Here is a 19,156-nt window from a genome sequence, read left to right as displayed (position 1 = left end):
TGCATTATTATATGGTACGGGATTTTGCCAACTTCTGATTGAGCCATTCGCCACTTTCTGAGCTGTACCGCATGCTGAGTTGACCGCTGGTGGAGCCAAGTAGACCGCGCATGTGAAACGAGTACACCTCTCGTACAGCATAGCGCTAGCTAATTGAGCGAAGCCTTCTATCGATAATGACCAATCAGATAACGGGATACCATGCCTACTTTGGCTGTCAGTTTGTTGACAAGATGGCAGAAGACAGGTTTGTGCCTGTTAGCGATGCTGACTTCCAATGAAATTTACACGAAAAATACACAGTAGCAGCCAACCTGTTTCGCAAGTACATCACTGAAAAGGGACATGCGCCCAACTTTGAAACTAATGACGGATGCTTGACGGAGTACTCGGTCGATTTTATGCGGAAGTTAGACAGGCGAATGGCGAACTTTATAAGAAAACAAGTCTGATGACTCATCGTCACGGACTTATCAGGCATCTCCAGTCGATCGATGGGATGTCAGTTGGTGCAGTATGACAGTAATAATAAAGAGTTGAAACTTGAGATTGATTTTTCAGTTTTAGTATGTTTAACAAACTCCCAATTTTTTTGTTTACCATATAATAAAGCAGTTATAGACTTTTGATTTCAGTGTACCCATGATTATGTGGACCTGGTCAGGCCTTGGTGAACCCCATCCTGACCAGGTCTGCATAATCACGGGTACACCTCATAAAAAGTCTATAATTGTATGAAATCAAAAAAACCATCACGGAAGCGTCACGAAAAGTGTGCTTTCATGACAGGGACACGGAAAAAAAAAATGTGAGACCGGGCTGAGATACCACATTGGAGGATTAAGGCATAATGCCTGGTTTCCATGGCCCCTTTGTATAATGTTGTGTTGTATACGCGATACACCCTCTAGAGTTCAACATAAAGAAATGTATTTCTTTACAGAGACCTGAGATGCCAAATTTGTCTTATTTCATTATCTAGTTGTGTGGAATACGCACACAGAACACTGCAGAAACAAAAACACGTGGTTACAAACCAGTGATGATTGAGAAGTTGTGGCCTGGCCCTTAAAAAGTAGAGTGTGGTTCTTCATCTTTTGCATTCTGAGAAACCAACATTTCTTGAGCATGTGTGAAGTTTTCACAGATTTCAATGCATGCAATGATGAGAAATGTTGATGATCAACGGTCAAGCAACTGAACTGAAGGAGCTAGCTTTTTAGCTTTCCGATTCTTGATAGCGTGCTGACACACAGCGCACTGCAATTTTTCAGTTTCTGATCTTTTTCTGTTGCCTGATTAAGTTTTTTCTCTGTTTGAGGTGCGGCTCCATCCAGAGATGGGAGTGGTGTCTTCTTCTGCAACCTTCCCATCCTGTGCACCGGCAAAATTTCCTGTGTATTTGTTTTGTAAATTGTTTTGTCAGTGTCGCTGGCATGGCCCAGGCAGAGGGTCACCCCTCTGAGTCTGGTCTGCTTGAGGTTTCTTCCTCAAATCATCAGAGAGAGTTTTTCCTTAGCGCTGTCACCTGTGTGCTTGCTCTCGGGGTTGGTAAGGTTAGACCTTACTTGTGTGAAGCGCCTTGAGGCAACTTTGTTGTGATTTGGCGCTATATAAATGAAATAAATTGAATTAAACTGAAAATGGATATGTACACAAAGGTAGGTGGAAATAAGGTTTACATGATGTATCCATATATTTTTTGTTTGTTTGTTTGGTTGGTTTTTGTTGTAGTTGTGTGTGTGTGTGGGGGGGGTACATTCCAGAATCTGCCTTGAGTACATCAGAAACATTTAGGATTTACAGTGGATTACAGACCATACGCTCCAGGAAGCTAGCTTTGGTAAAATGACACGTTAGCACCTTTAATTCAGTTGCTTGCTGGTTGCTTGACTGCTGATAGTCAAGTTATGTAGTTGTATAAGTAAAAAGAAGCTACACACTGTCAACATGAGTTATGTTTTGCAAATATATCACCCAGATCAAACTTAAATTAAAGTGGTCAAAAATTAGCCCCTCAGCCGTGGCTGCTGTGGTCTCTTTAAGGAAAGGAAATGTAGAACTGTAGAGGGCGTACAGAGAATATTACGGACATTATACAAACAGTATGTGGAAACCAGGCATAAAGATGACAGATAAGGTGACAAGTCAGAGACGGACTAGATAAAGACGATCTGGGATCATGAGGTGGAAAAGAGTCAGGAAATGACAGAGAAAGAGGGGAAGAGGAAAAAAGTGAGAAGTAAGGGACAGAGGAGGCAGAGAGAGCTGTGTTGATAGCGGTGGATAAGGGGGGAGGAAGAAAACAGGAAGATAGCTATAATGCCACAGTTGTATCTGTTTCCTGTATCCCTCGACTGGGCCCTCCTGATTGGTGTTGCGACAGCGTGGCGTGGGGAAGTGAACATCGAGGCTCTTCCTCCTGGAAACGAGACAGTCGCGATTCAGAGGATCCTGTTTTGATCAGCAGGAGAAAACAACAAAGTGTTGACCAGGGATGAAGAAGGGTGTCTTCTTTGAGATGGTACTGTTGTCACCAGGTGGTTTCCTTGGGTCAGGACAATTTGAAAAACACAATGGACACATTTTAAATGGCTTTTCAGGTCAAAAGAGATCAACAGCTGGCCTCGGGTTTTATAGCTGTGAAAAAGGAACATAAACACTTTCAAGAAAACATTTTTTACACCTTTAAGGGCGCTTTCCTACGACAGCATTTTAGAGCCACATTGAGGGGTTTTTTTTATTTGTTTGTTTTTTTGTTGTTGTTTTTTTGTTTGTTTGTTTGTTTTTTTGACTTTGAGAATAAAGAATAAAGAATAAATTTTATGAGAAAAAAACTCATAATCTTATTAGGAAAAAACTGGTAATTTTATGAGAAAAAAAACTCGGAATATTACAAGAATAAAGTCAAAATATTACAAGAATAAACTCATAACAGGCCTATTGTGAGAATAAAGTCAGAATTTTGAGAAAAACTCATAATCTTATGAGGAAAAACTCGTACTTTTTTGAGGAAAAAACTCGGAATATTACAAGAATAAGGTCAAAATATTATGAGAATAAACTCATAATAGGCCTATTGCGAGAATAAAGTCATAATTTTGAGAAAAACTCATCTTATGAGTTAAAAAACAGAATTTTACAAGAATAAAGTCAAAATATTACGAGAATAAACTCGTAATAGGGCTGTTACGAGAATAAAGTCATAATTTTCTGAGAAAAAAAACTCAGTCTTATGAGGAACAAACTCGTAATTTTATGACAAAAAAAATCGGAATATTACAAGAATAAAGTCAAAATATTACGAGAATAACCCTGTAATAGGACTATTAAGAGAATAAAGTCATAATTTTATAAGGAAAAACTTGGAATATTATGAGAATAAAGTAGTAATTTATGAGAAAAAACTCGTAATATTACGAGAATAAAGTTGTATTTATATGAGAAGCAATAACCACTGCATCTCCTCCACGAAAGAGGCGATTACGGGAGCTACTGATTGCCTACAGCTGAAGTCTGTGTGGTTCCTCCTTCCGAATAGACACATTTTCTTGCATATTCTTTTCAAAGTTCTGATACTAATGATAATGTGGTGCAGATGGGCCAAAAGAAGAAGTATTTCCTAATTTGTAAAACCTATATTGAGGTACAACTTAACAAAGTGCTACACAGATCTCATTTTGAGATGCAGTTTTTACATCTTCATTCTTGTAAAATTACAAGTTTATTTTCATATTACAAGTTCATTTGTTATAAAATTACAAGTTTTTTTTCATAAAATTATGACTTTATTCTCACAATATTATGACATTATTCTCAAAGTAAAACAAAACAAAAAACCACCTCACTGTGGCCCTAAAACGCCATCGTACTTCCATGCTATAGTTTGAAGTGTTTTGGCTCCAGACCACAAAATTCCGAGGCTTTTCTAAGGCCTCAGCATGTGAGTCTGTCCCTTTCATTTTGTTAACACAGTAAATCAAAAAGCAATAAAGGCTATCATCCTGTAAATCTACAAATTCAAAGAGCATGTAATGTGGATAACCTCTTCCAAATCTTATTAACTGTGATGCACCAGACCAATCTAAACAGAAACTTTGTGTCACTTATGTAATACCCCATAGACTTCTCTGCCACCTGCTGGATGGTTAATGGATACCGGATTAATGATGGCTTAGGAGCAAGTGTGATCGTCAGGAAGCAAGATGGACTATTTCCACACAGAAGAATACTAAATCACAGATGTAAACCATTACTTTCTGATTTCACAGGGAGTAGATTCTACAACTCAAATAACAGGTATAACACCCCCCCAAGACCTTACTCTTAACCATAATAATCATTTTAATAATAAAAATTGATTTATATAGCACTTTCAGTTGGAAAATGCTCTCCACAGTAAAAAATCAAGTTGATTGCTGCTCTTGTTTTTCTCCAGTTTATCTCTGCATGCTTCCTCTAAATTAAACTCCTCTCAGCTCAGTGGATGAGCCGGATGTGTATTTGCATGTCTGCAATTGTTGAGCTGAACACAACAATTTAATGCATTGTTATTCCCACACGGTTCACATCATCTTGTGTCTAATGCGTCATAAAACTGTTATTTTTGCTTTCTGAACTCCCACTGGGTGTGGCACAGCCTCAAGAACACAATCTTTTAAAGAGTAGTAGAAGCTAGGCTTAGAAAACAGGTGAATTTCCGTGACCAGCAATATGGTTTCATGTTGAGAAAGAGCACTACAGATGCAATGTCTGCACTGAGAATACTGATGGAAAAGTATCGAGAAGGCCAGAAGGAGTTATATTGTGTGTTTGAGGATTTAGAGAAAGCTTATGACAGGGTGCCAAGAGAAGAGTTGTGGTATTGTATGAGAAAGTTTGGAGTGTCAGAGAAGTATGTGAGGGTAGTGCAGGACATGTAAAAAGACAGCAGTGAGATGCACAGTAGGAGTGACAGACTCATTCAAGATAGAGGTGGGATTACAACCCCTGGCAAAAATTATGGAATCACCGGCCTCAGAGGATGTTCATTCAGTTGTTTAATTTTGTAGAAAAAAAGCAGATTACAGACATGACACAAAACTAAAGTCATTTCAAATGGCAACTTTCTGGCTTTAAGAAACACTATAAGAAATCAAGAAAAAAAGATTGTGGCAGTCAGTAACGGTTACTTTTTTAGACCAAGCAAAGGAAAAAAATATGGAATCACTCAATTCTGAGGAAAAAATTATGGAATCACCCTGTACATTTTCATCCCCCAAAGTAACACCTGCATCAAATCAGATCTGCTCATTGACATTGACCCTATGTGTCTTTTTGCAAGGAATGTTTTTGCAGTTTTTACTCTATGGCAAGATGCATTATCATCTTGAAAAATGATTTCATCATCCCCAAACATCCTTTCAATTGTCCAAAATATCAACATAAACTTGTGCATTTATTGATGATGTAATGACAGCCATCTCCCCAGTGCCTTTACCTGACATGCAGCCCCATATCATCAATGACTGTGAAAATTTACATGTTCTCTTCAGGCAGTCATCTTTATAAATCTCATTGGAAAGGCACCAAACAAAAGTTCCAGCATCATCACCTTGCCCAATGCAGATTCGAGATTCATCACTGAATATGACTTTCATCCAGTCATCCACAGTCCACGATTGCTTTTCCTTAGCCCATTGTAACCTTGTTTTTTTCTGTTTAGGTGTTAATGATGCCTTTCGTTTAGCTTTTCTGTATGTAAATCCCATTTCCTTTCGGCGGTTTCTTACAGTTCGGTCACAGACGTTGACTCCAGTTTCCTCCCATTCGTTCCTTATTTGTTTTGTTGTACATTTTTCGATTTTTGAGACATATTGCTTTAAGTTTTCTGTCTTGACGCTTTGTCTTCCTTGGTCTAGCAGTATGTTTGCCTTTAACAACCTTCCCATGTTGTTTGTATTTGGTCCAGAGTTTAGACACAGCTGACTGTGAACAACCAACATCTTTTGCAACATTGCGTGATGATTTACTCTCTTTTAAGAGTTTGATAATCCTCTCCTTTGTTTCAATTGACATCTCTCATGTTGGAGCCATGATTCATGTCAGTCCACTTGGTGCAACAGCTCTCCAAGGTGTGTTCACTCCTTTTTAGATGCAGACTAACGAGCAGATCTGATATGATGCAGGTGTTAGTTTTGGGGATGAAAATTTACAGGGTGATTCCATAATTGTTTCCTCAGAATTGAGTGAGTCCATATTTTTTTCCTCTGCTTGGTCTAAAAAAGTAACCGTTACTGACTGCCACAATCTTTTTTCTTGATTTCTTATAGTGTTTCTTAAAGCCAGAAAGTTGCCATTTGAAATGACTTTAGTTTTGTGTCATGTCTGTGATCTGCTTTTTTTCTACAAAATTAAACAACTGAATGAACATCCTCTGAGGCTGGTGATTCCATAATTTTTGCCAGGGGTTGTACACCAAGAATCAGCTCTGAGTCTTTTCGTGTTTGCAGTGGTGATGAACAGGTTGATTGATGAGATCAGACAGGAGTCTCAATGGACTATGATGTTTGCAGATGATATTGTGATCTGTAGTGTGAGTAGAGAGCAGGTTGAGTCTAGCCTGGAAAGGTTGAGATATGCTCTGGAGAGCAAGGGAATGAAAGTCAGTAGGAGCAAGACTGAGTACATGTGTGTGAATGAGAGGGAGCCCAGTAGAATAGTACAGTTACAAGGAGTAGAAGTGATGAAAGTAGATGAGTTTAAATACTTGGGGTCAACTGTCCAAAGTAATGGAGAGTGTGGTAGAGAGGTGAAGAACAGAGTGCAGGCAGGTGGAGTGGGTGGAGAAAGGTGGCAAGAATGATTTGTGACCGAAGATTATCAGCAAGAGTGAAGAGGAAAGTTTAGAAGACAGTAGTGAGACCAGCTATGTTTTATGGCTTAGAGACAGTGGCGTTAACAAAAAGACAGGTGGCAGAGCTGAAGGTGGCAGAGCTGAAGATGTTGAGATTCTCTTTGGGAGTGACAAGAATGGACAAGATTAAGAATGAACATATCAGAGGGACAGCTCAGGTGGGACGGTTTGTAGACAAAGTCAGAGAGGCGAGATTGAGATGGTTTGGACATGTGCAGAGGAGGGACCCAGGGTATATAGAGAGAAGGATGCTGAGGATGGAGCCACCAGACAGGAGGAGAAGAGGGAGACCAAAGAGGAGGTTTATGGATGTGCTGAGGGAAGACATGCAGGTGTGACAGAGGGAAAATACAGAGGACAGGGTGAGAAGGAAACAATTAAAATTATTTTAAATGTTAGATGTGACCACATTACCAAAATTACACTGACATCTGATGTGGTTCTTTTCAACAAAAACAAATTGTTGCATTAATGCAACTTTTAGATTTTGCTTTTGCATCCTTGTTTAATTTCACATCTTCTTTGAAGAAAATCCTTCTCAGTTGTTCTCCAAATTGAAACTGTATTACTGGTAATGCAACAGGCAAAAGTTGCTCTCTGCACAGTTTCTCCAGTCATGCCCACAGAAGCCTCCTTCAGAGTTGTCATGGGTGTCTTGGTGGCTTCCCTCACCTTTCTCTTGCACGGCCATTCTGACCAGGACTGTATCACAGAACACCGTTTATCTTATTAATCATGACTTTTCTGGAGCAATTCACTCAACAAAATCAACCACTGCTCTCCACCAAAGCTGCCAATAAAATGTAGGGCAGGAGAAAGTAAACAGGGTGGTGTACGTGGCTCATGTGTTTACTTCCAAAGCAGAAGGTTCCTATTTCAAGACCACCTGTGCACATGTTCCATGTAATATTACGTTGTGAGAGGAAAGGCATCTGGCTTAGAACTTGTACTAAATCAGCATGGGGATCCATATCGGATCTGCTGTGGCGATCCCGAGCAAGAAAAAAGGGAAAAACTAAAAGAAGTTATTATAAAGAAATAAATCAAAGCTTAAAACAGGACATTTGAATGGTTCAGATCCAAAACCACAAATTTTTAGTTAAAGCCATCATGCTACATGAAAAATCCCGAAGAACTTGAACATACAATTTTCACTTCATTTATGGAAATCTGTTCATTTTCGAATGTGGTTTCCTGTAAAATCCCATTTTGAACTACCTATTTTTTCCACATTTAAAAAAAGAATGGACTGAGATTATATTTCTCAGCTGGTTTGGCAACTACCCAGAAGAGTTACAGGACTTGGCAGAGGATAGGGAAGTGTGGGATGAGCTGCTTAATCTGCTGCCATCTGCGACCTTGACCCAGATAAGCATCAGAAAATGAGTGAATGAATGAATGTATGAATTAGTGATATTTACATCTGAATCTTCATTTACAGAAATAACTTCTTTTCTTTAATTCAACACACACGCAGATAGACTTTGTTTCAGAAATGTCCCAAAAACTGAGCTGAGCTAATAAAGGTTATTATTTGAGGTCTGAATATCAGATATTTTATTTCAGATTAAATTATGTCATTATTATTGCATTACCGAAAAGTTTGGAAAATCGGCACTAAGATTTGCCTCCAACAATAATGCTGTACTTTATATAATTGGATTTTGTGTGTGTGTGTGTGTGTCATATCTGACAGTTCTGTGGTTATAATATTATTGAACTAAGTGGTACAGTCGGCCTGTTGTTGACTGTAAGTGCACACTTTCTCATTCGGCAAAATGTGATCCACATTATTCGCCTTTTCCAGTGCGTTTCCTTTGATTTTCCGCTTCCTCAGCCTGTTTTTCCATGTTGCCTCCAGGTGGGCGATAAGGTGATGGTGCTGAACCGCTTTGGATTGTGGCAAGAGGTGGCGGTGGTGCCGGCTAACCACACCTTCCTCATCCCTGAGGGGATGAGCTTCGAGGAAGCGGCAGCCTTCCCCGTCAACTACGTCACTGCATACATGATGCTGTTTGACTTCGGCAACCTTCGACCCCAACAGAGTGTCCTCATCCACGCTGCTGCAGGTACACACAAAGTGCACATGTAAACACCAAGTGCAGACGGGCGGCTTTCAGGACACATACCTGTTGGATGTAACACTCTGAATGAAAGAACATTACCTTCAAAGGAAGGTTGGATTCTTTGGAAATGTGAATTCTGAATCATTTCTGGATCCTCCCCATAATCTAGATTTTCCGAATATGTTTTCCAAGCCTTTTAGCCCCATTTGGTGGAAGCCACTTCATTTTGCTTGTGATCCAGTTGAGTCCACGGTTCAGATGCAGAGCTCAAAAACAGGTCATCAGACTCAGTCTATGGTGGCCATGAGAGGCCACAATTCCAAATTAAGACAGCCAAAAAAAAAGGACACCTGCATTCATTCAGCAACTGATAGTTGCACCAATAAACACTTGTAAACACAGAAAACACAAACAAAAATAATGCATACAGTACATGCAACAATTCAATTTGATAACAGGTCTGCTGCAAATTCACATAACTCATGCAAAAACACAGATGCGTAGCATTGGAAGTACTACCAACACAAAAAGAGGGTCGCCCCCCCCCCCCATCCCCACCCCCATTGGACTTTAAATGCCAGACCTTTCAGTGTATTGTGGTGCTGTGAGATCTGTGGCCTATAGCACATTCATGTCAGCAAGTTTGTTTGTTTTTTAACTATGTTTTTGATTTTATTCTTGTACTAGCCATATTTTCGCATTTTATAATCATATTTGCAGTGTATTGGAGTTGGGAGTTTCCAACATTCTCACAAATCGTTAACCTGGTGTTCGTGTGACCCTATATGCTGATGCTAACCTCCGTTAGCATGGTCTTTAATACTGTCCATCAGGAGTCCATGTTGATGTAATAATGTCTATCTGGTAGCAACGGAGGTCTGGCCAACATCGAGCCATCCAGAAAATCACAGAAAAATTGAATCACTGCAATAACAATAAATTTGAACAAAAACACCTGTTTAAAGCAAGCTAATGCTAGCTGTGCACCGAGTCAGCGGCCGCGCACATCGACGGTCATAATTATCGGCTGCTTATGTCATCAGTGACACCATTGGGCTGTCCTATTTCAATGGTTATCAACCTTCTTTCCGCCGTAAAACGAAGGACATATCAGGTGGAGCCAAACAATCCGTTGAGTCATTGAGTAATTTTTTTAAAGGACATTTTTTGGGCTCCAGATCTACAACTGTAAATAAGTAATATTGCTAAGTAAAGCATAAATAAGTACCAAAAAGACTACGGGTTACACCCACAGGGAAACATAACGATGCAACAGCAAAACACTTCGTGGCCTGGAATTGTTTGTTCTGACTTCTGCTGTGTCTGAAGGGCTGCAGCTGGAACCTGTTCGTGGGACAAAGGCCTTAGAAGGGTGCAGACCCTGAACTGGGACACAGTCCTTAGAAGGGTGCAGACCCTGAACTGGGACACAGTCCTTAGAAGGGTGCAGACCCTGAACTGGGACACAGCCTCAGAAGGTACCACCTGCTCGTGTGTGGTTTCTGATCGTGCTGCCGCAACACTGAAGCGCATTCAGGAAGTGATTCGTTAAAACGAGCTTGGAACAGGTGTTGAACCTTTTGAAATTCATTGTCATGTATTCCAGGGCCATGTCTTCTTCTGATTCAGGTACAAAAGCAGTTTTCTTTTCCAAACCAGGTCCAGGTTTCCGGTGATATTTTTGAGTACTTCTGCTCAACATCCCACAAACAAATATGACCTCCTTGATGTTTTTAACCGGCACAGCTCTGAGATACATTAGAATTCTGCAACTACAACAACATTTAATAAATGAATCTTTGCAGTCTTACTATTGTTGCACAAGAAGGAAGATTTTGGCGCTGCACCACCTACCCGACTGCATCTATTGACTGTGATATGCAGTCATTTTGAAATGCTGTGCAGCAGTTTGGCTGGGAAACGCCCCTGACTGTTTGACAGTACCAGACTCTGCGCCTCCTGTTTTATGCATTTCTTTTCCATATGAATTATGTTCTGCTGGAGAAGCTCCCAGTCCACACATGTGCGAGATACAGCTCATGATCGGAGTAATGTGATTGGAGCTTGGCCGAACTCATCACCTGGATTGAGAAGTCGAAGGTCAGAGTGTGTGGGTGGGGGTGGGGGGCTGGGAGAGTGATGGGGATTGAGTGAGTCAAAGCACCTGGATTTGGGTGTAACGCGTTGTGCAAGAGAGACTTCGATTCTGCTGTGTTTACACGATTAGGCCATCTGGAGTGAACAAAACTGTTTTCCCTCTGGTGATTTTTTTTTTTTTTTCCCCCTTCCAGCTATCACTTTCACTCCTCTTTCCCACTGTGCATGTGCATCAATGCACAGGGAGTCAGACAGCATGTGTGGGTGTAGATGACGCAGAAGAGTAACAACATTTGAACAGGAGAAAAGACAGTGAGGTCTGAAAATGCCAGTAGGTATCAATAATTACTCTTTGGAGCTGAGTGACAGCTAATGGGCTCACAGTCGTGGAATTAATGGCCTACAAACGAATTCCAGGCCCTTGTACTTTTCCGTGTCGCTGTCAGTCATCGCGGCGAAACGCGTGCCGCTGTGGGGTTTTATGTTCTCAGAAGGGGGGACGTGGTGTCAGACACTTTTCCCTGCTGGTGTCTCTGGTTTGTCAGGGCGGACTCACAAGCTGTCCGCACATCAGGGATGGAAAAGCACATTACTGACGTTACAACAACAGTCTGCTCGCCAGCATGAAAAAAAAATAGTTCTTTACACATGTGAGTCATTAGTGTACCGAATACTCTGCTGCTTAGCCAGTGAAGGCTTTTAAGTGAGTTTTCTCAAGAGGTGTATGGTGTGCACGTCGGCCCTGCTGAGTGGTTGGGCCATGTGGCTCCCACAGTGCTACATGCTGATTGGGTGAGTGTGGTGGTGGGGGGGGCAGTGGGTCTGATTAAAGATGTCAAAGGTTTCTGTTGTGACAAGTCCCCTAAGGTTTGTTATCTCCACTACATTATCTCCACACACATACTACTACTACTATGAACACTGTGAAATCAGTGCGCAAAAAGCTACATTCACATATCGTAGGCAAAAAAGCACCACAGCGTCCTTATAGCCTCATGTTTATCCTTTCTGAGCATTTATACGGGGATGAATATAGCAGGTTTTTGATCACGTCTGGCTGAGGGTGCACCTCCTTACTTTCATTTTCAGGCAGGTTGCCAGGTCACTTTATAAGCCAGCCTGTTAGGATGCAAGACGGATTAAGCCATTTCTTCCCATTTTTGCACTTGTTTTGGATGACAGGTGATCGTAGCAGAATGGCGCCCTATTATGGGGCTATTCTATAGAGCGGCGTTCCTTTCAGTGTAATCCTGAATAGCAAACTGGGGTATGTTTTGAAGCATCATAGTAACTTTTTGATCCATCTTTGTCAATCTTACGTATACGTAGTATTTCTGGCCATCATTGGCACCAGATTTAAAATCGGGATCAAGTTTTTAAAAATATTTAAACATTTAATCCTGATTCTGGAATTCGTTCATAGTATGTGGTAACTTTCAGGTGTTTGTAGTCTTAAGAGCTTCAGTCTTGTTCAGACTACTTTAAACGGGGTATTCCTAGTGACTACGGCTTAAAATGTGTTTGATCGTGCGCCATCGGGGTAAAAATTTGAAGCCAAAGCAGCTCTGATAAATATTTGTTGCCGTTGCACCTGTTAGTACGGTGGTTGGGGGGGTGGTTAAGCTGTTTAATGTCGTTTTTGCACTTTTTCCGATCTGGGGGTGATCATAGTAGAACGGTACCCTGTGGCATAGCCCTTTTACAGCCAATGTGTGAACAAAGCATATATTGAATAACAATTTAGAACTGAAAAACCAAGCCCAGGCTGAAGTGCCAAAACTTGATGCTGGTTTAAGTGAGTTAATCTCCACAGATCTCCAAAATCTCCAAATTTATAGCATTTACAAAATCTCCAAATTTACAGCAAAGATAAATATGTTTACAGCCCGGTACTGAGGCAGTATGCCAGTCATAGTTTTGAAACCCCACACCTGAGCCACGTGTGGTATGAACCAGTGCCCAAAAATCTGAATTCAGGTGTTTTGCACTTCAAACTTGCTCTACAGAAAACAGTGGATTTGTTCCATATGTACGTATGCATTGTATGGAATTTGTCATTTACCCAGAACAAAAAGGTCAAAATTTGCAGTTAAAGCCTCTGAAATGTTTGGTTAGTTCTTCTTTGTTTTACCTGCCTTCGATAATTGAATATCTTTTTTTCTGACAATGTGGTAACTGTGATTTTATAATGCTCTACAGGTTTCCTCCCACATCCAAAGACATGCGGGTTAGGTGGATTGGAATCTTTAAAAAATTGTCCGTAGGTGTGTGTGTGGGTGTGTCTGTGTTTGTTTGTCTATTTGTGGCCCTGCGACAGACTGGCGTCCTGTCCTGGGTGTACCCCGCCTCACGCTCTATGACTGCTGGGATAGGCTCCAGCCCCCCACGACCCTTAATTGGACTAATCGGTAGAAGATGAATGAATGAATTAAAGGTCAGTGGCTTAAAGGAGGAGTGACGATACAACCTCACATGGTGATAAATTCTCTCTATTTGAAGCGTAATCAGGCTCCATGTCAACAATTCAGGTTTAGGATTGCATAATATTGTTGGATATATATATATATATATATTGTGCAGCGTCCTTCAAAGCATCTATTGAAAGACCAAGTTGTCCACCCATCTTGCATGGGGCGGCACCCTATAATCCGTGCTGCAGAGACACCATCACTTTGTCCTGAATTATTAATTTATTTTGAATGTACTGCCACCTCTGTATATGTATGAGGCCAATGACTGAACTAAGGGCTCTGTCCCACTGGGGAGAGGATTAATTGCACATGAATTGAGTACACAAATTGTGGGCGTTCATTGTCGTCCGCAACAAAAATGGCCAAAAATGACAAATGTCCCAGTATGAATTACAGATATATTAATAATATATAGCAAATATATGATGAACAATCATGGTTATATAACGCATGTAGTGAAGAAACTGATCCGACACATTGAGTTTATCACGGCAGTATTACGGGTGTATTATGAATGCATCGCGCACATGTTGCGCGTGCACGGCATCTGCATTGTGGTCAGAAAATAAGCTCACTTGGGCCGTCGGCATCACTATTCACACCAACAATACAGCCTCTGGAGCATTTGCTGGACTTGGACAAGTTGATCTCAGAGTGTTGTCATGCGAGGGTTAACTGTTCACGAGCTCGGGGTATGAGACGTGTTTTTTTTTTTGTTTTTTTTTGAGAGTGTCACAGAAAACAGACTTCAGCGTGAGTTGTGGCTAAACAGCAATTCTTCCTTTTGTTGGTGTTAAATAAAAGTCCTGGATTGCAGCAGCTATTACGTCTTTGTGGATCTACACAGCCGGACCGACACCGACTGGCAGGTATGTCTCTTTCTGCCACACTTTGGGTTTACGTGACGTGTTTGTTATGCATTCACAGATTGTCCGCAAATCAGCTGCAAAGCAGATGTAATAAAAACGCTTTATTCGTGGCCAATTTGTATGCAGTCACTACAACATATTTTAGTTTGTGATGTTTTCATGATGGGCACGATATATACCTGTTTTACACACTGTCCCGGTCCGCTGCCAAGCCGCAAATCCCCGTCAGTTGCGGATATCAGCGGTTAACGGCAGATATACAGCACATAGAGTGTGTATGTATTGTGTATGAATTGAGTATATATGGAATATGTAAGGCGGATGTCATCCGCATTCAGATTTTTGAACAGCTCAAAAATCCTGGCTGCGGACATGCGTGCCTCTGCAGATGATCAGGGGCGTGTTCAGATGACGGCCGACTCATACAGGCATGTTACACGGATATTACGGATGTTTGGCGAATATGGGCCAATTTTCTGCGCAATCCATACACAAATCCTCTTAAACGCCAGTGGGACAGGGCCCTTAAACTAGATACGGACTCTAGCAAAGGCAAAAACCCACCCCCATATAATGTCAGGCACACATGACTTCCTATTAAAGTCTAATAGTAGTCATGTTGCTATCCCTTGTGATTCATGTGTTAAAAGTCTTAGAAAGCTTTGCTGCTGTCTATATGCCTTGACCTTTGACACATGAACCTGAAAATGTAATGGTTTCATCCTTAAATGGGATTTAACTAATGCGTAAAATGTGGCTACATTCCCTCAATTAGTTTCTGAGATATTTTGGTAAAGAACACAGACACATATATGTAACTGAAAACAACTAGACAACGGGGGGGTCACAAAAAGTGCCTCCCTCAACCAAGAGCCAAAATGCCTGTACCTGCATTAAAGTGCAGATGGGATGCACATCTAAATACTTTGATTTGCCAAAGTATAAATAACATGGAAATCAGTAGGGGAGAGATTATAAAATGTTAACAAAAATGACTGGTTCCATATCTGGGTCAAAATTTTAAAACTGCTTCCTGAACCCAAGTCCTGCCTCTCTACCAAATTGTATTGAAATCGTGTTCTTGCCTTTTGGAGAAGTACTGTCCATTACACGAAACTCCTTCTTTAATCACAACTTCCTGACTCTTTGGTTTTACATTCACCACGTCATGCTCACAAGATTTTGCAAACTTCACTTACATATGAAGTTGTAAACCAGACCATATAACAGCAAGCGTGTGTGCATTGCTGCACAACAACGCAGTCGATGCTGTGCAAAGATAAAGTAGTCAGCTTTTAATTGAGATGAAGTGGGATTGTTTGCACAACCCACCGTCACCACAGCACAGGAAATTGATCTGTTTTTCACATTCAGTCACGAGGTAAAGCCCATTTAATAGAATAACGTCTGCCAGTGAAGTTGGAGGTTATGTTTTCACCCGTTTGTTTGTTTGTTTGTGAACAGCCTGGAGCCCACAATTTTTCATATATCTTTATGAAATTTTTAACTGATTCAATTTTCAAGGTCATAGGTCAAAGGTCAAAGTCAGAAAAAATCTTGGAGAATTGGAAAAATCCCTATTAGTGCAGCAGATAAGTGAATATTTACTGAGGGATCTTTCAAATGGTGATGCAAGCACCAAATTTGGCACACATACTCCTTAGACATTACGCTCTTAAAAATGCCAAGTGGCCACATGAACTTTCAATAGGCGGCCAAGAAGGGGTCAATTGTAGAATTACACAGGGGTCAAAATGTTAAAATGTTCCAGTCATATTGAAAGGTATTCCATATTATTTTTCTGATCATAAAGATTCCAAAAAGGTATAGTTTGGACTATCTGTGAATGAATGTTATGGAGTTATGGGTAAAAAAAAAACAGCAAAAACACTGAGAAAGGTCAATTTCAGTTTGTACAGGGGTCAAAAGTTAAAGTTGCTCCAATTTTGGTAAAAAGTGGTGCAAATTACTGGTTGAGCTAATAGGATTAATAAATGGAATAGTTCTGACTGTGTTGCGTGCTTGGTTTGCAAAGTAAAGGTTAAACAATGTCGGCATCCATTGGATTCTGTTGTGAAAGTGTAGGTACACGGACCCACAACAGGGGGCGCAAATGAATGGACAATGGAGGAAGTCAAATCACAAAGCTTTACTGTTGTGAACACGCACAACAAACACAAAAAAACTCCAGGCAGGGCGCCCTCTGGTGGTGGTGGGCCAGCAGTACCTCCTCTTCAGCGGCCCACACAACAGATTCTATGACATGTGACATATGTTACCCTGTAACATGATAACTAAGCATGATACATGATGCAGACTGTTCCTTTTTAAACCATATTCACTCAACTAATAATTTGCATCATTTTTTACCAAAATTGGAGCAACTTTAACTTTTGACCCCTGTACAAATTGAAATTGACCTTTGTCACCATTCTTGCTGTTTGTACCCCATAACTCCAGAACATTCATTCACAGATAGTCCAAATTATACCTTTTTGGAATCTTTATGAAACAGACTTTATCAGACAAATAATATGGAATACCTTTAAATATGATTGGAGCATTTTAAAATTTTGACACCTGTGTAATTCTTCAATTGACCCCTTAATTGACCCCGCCTATTGAAAGTTCATGTGGCCACTCTGCATTTTTAAAAGAGTGATGTCTAAGGAGTACATGTGCCAAATTTGGTGCTTGCATCACCATTTGAAGCATTTTTCAGTTATCAGCTGCACTATATCCTTTAACATTGAACAAATGTTCAAAAATTCGTAACTCTACCAAATAAGATCAAATTTCTTTCATATTTGAAAGCCTTATGTAGGATAGTGTTCTTTATTGACTGACAAAGTTTGATCTAGATCTGATCCAAATCATATATATTGTGGCCATTTAAATTAAACATTGAAAACCCCATTTAATGTATATGTTACATTATATCTTAATCAAACGTGCTCCAATCATTCTCATATTTGAAAGTGAGGTGCAGACTGGCACTCACTATCATCTGACAATGTTTGATCTGGATTGTGGATTTTGTGGACATTTGAATTTAATATTGAAAAGCCCATTTGGTGTACATTTTTCATTATATCTCAATCAAAAGTGCCTCAATCACTCTCATTTAAGACAATGAGGTACAAACTGGCGCTCTCAGTGAATAGAGTTTGATCCACATCTGATCCATATTGCAGATTTAGCTGATATTTGATTTTAACATTGAAAAGCCCTTTTGATCTATATTTTGTATGTTATCGTAGCTTTTGAAAATCCATTTCTAACAGGACTTTTACCTTGAAAATTTTTTCCAAGATAAAAATTTGTGGAATTGGAAACTAGTGTTGGTGAAGGTTTGTGCTCTACGAGTGCGGCGCTCTAGTTTAAAGCAGTATTGGCTTTAATTGGCTGCTCAGAGATCAAATTCCTGTCATCATAAATGTTTCCATCAATACATCTTCATAGGAGATGCTCATCCTCTGTCAGCCAGCCTTATATTTACTCTTAATGGGCCTCATGTATCAATGTTGCGCACTTGTGGCGTAAATTTACGGCGTAAACTTGAAATACACCAAAGTTGCCGTGACATGTATCAAGCAGTGCGTACCTGCCCATTTCTGGCGTACGCCTGACTTGATCTTGATAAATGCGGCAGGTGGAAACGATTGTAATTATAATAAACATGCCCATAAATATTCGAACTCTGCTTCAGACACACCCTCATTTTACGACATGGAAGCCGGGAAGACGGCAATGAAAAAGAACTCCACCAATCACGACGTGTGCCAATAGAGCGTGAAAAGCGGCTGTCGTATCAGTTGTTTTGTAGTATTAGCCTGTAATACGCGAAACCGCAACGTAGTCAGCGTTATTTTTTACAATTATTATAGATGTTTCAAAGCTGTAAAACCCCTCACTACACAGTTTATACACTTTCTCAATCAGGCATGAACATTTTCTCACTTTTCTCTCGTGTGTAAACACTCTCAAAATTCAAACCTTAGTAGGAAAATAAGACCAAACTGTTTTCAGGCCCAAACATTTGTTAGAGAAATAAAAATAGAACATTTTCCTATACATAATTATGATGGCATTTAGAACTAATGAATTAATTTTAACGATCAACGAACGAGGTCGGACACATAAGAAACTATTAATAGTGACTCACCAGTATGTCACAGATCGGGCCTCTGCGTCCTGACGCTGCATCTTTTTCCACTCACACCTCGCTGCAGGTGTGTGTTTCCGAGTGACAAACACAGTTATGAGTAGTTGTTGGCGCTCTTTTCTCTTCTGGGCAACAAGATTCTTATAAACAGATACGCAGAACACTGTAAAAAAAAAAAGGCATGCAAAATTGGACTATAGACTCCGAGGCCATGACAGGTGAACGGCGTTATAGCGAGGGACCACTGTATTCTCTTTTCACATGTCAATAATTCTTGACATGTGGCTATTTTCTCGCTCAATTAATAAGACACGCCTAATCTGTCAGATTTCTTTGTTTTTTAAATGTATTTCTGTATTTATTTTATTGTGACAACCAAATGGAGACGACAAAACCTGGTTGCAGCACGGGCGAATTAAGGGAATGACGAAACTACAGTTGTAATTATCAATTTCATAGTCTAAAACGATCACACCACATGAAGTTAAGCTCAGCGCTGCTCTGGCTCCAGGCTCGAAGTCTGGAGAAAAAGGCGAGCAGCGCTTTCTTTGCAGTCAGCGCTGTAGCCACGGATCGTGCTCCATAACAATCCC

General features: G+C 40.3%; 1 protein-coding gene across 1 annotated transcript in view; it reads left to right on the top strand.

Moving 5' to 3' along the window:
- The window catches only part of vat1 (vesicle amine transport 1), a 116,708-nt gene that overhangs the window by 14,336 nt on the left and 83,216 nt on the right, over positions 1-19,156 (top strand). The window contains exon 2 of the mRNA XM_034191081.1: positions 8,757-8,964. Within this exon, the coding sequence (XP_034046972.1) occupies positions 8,757-8,964 (208 nt within the window). The remainder of the gene's footprint in view (positions 1-8,756; positions 8,965-19,156) is intronic.

The sequence above is a fragment of the Thalassophryne amazonica genome, chromosome 16 (genome assembly GCF_902500255.1).
Source record: "Thalassophryne amazonica chromosome 16, fThaAma1.1, whole genome shotgun sequence".
Classification (NCBI taxonomy): Eukaryota; Metazoa; Chordata; class Actinopteri; order Batrachoidiformes; family Batrachoididae; genus Thalassophryne; species Thalassophryne amazonica.
This window is presented reverse-complemented; position numbering and strand designations above follow the sequence as displayed.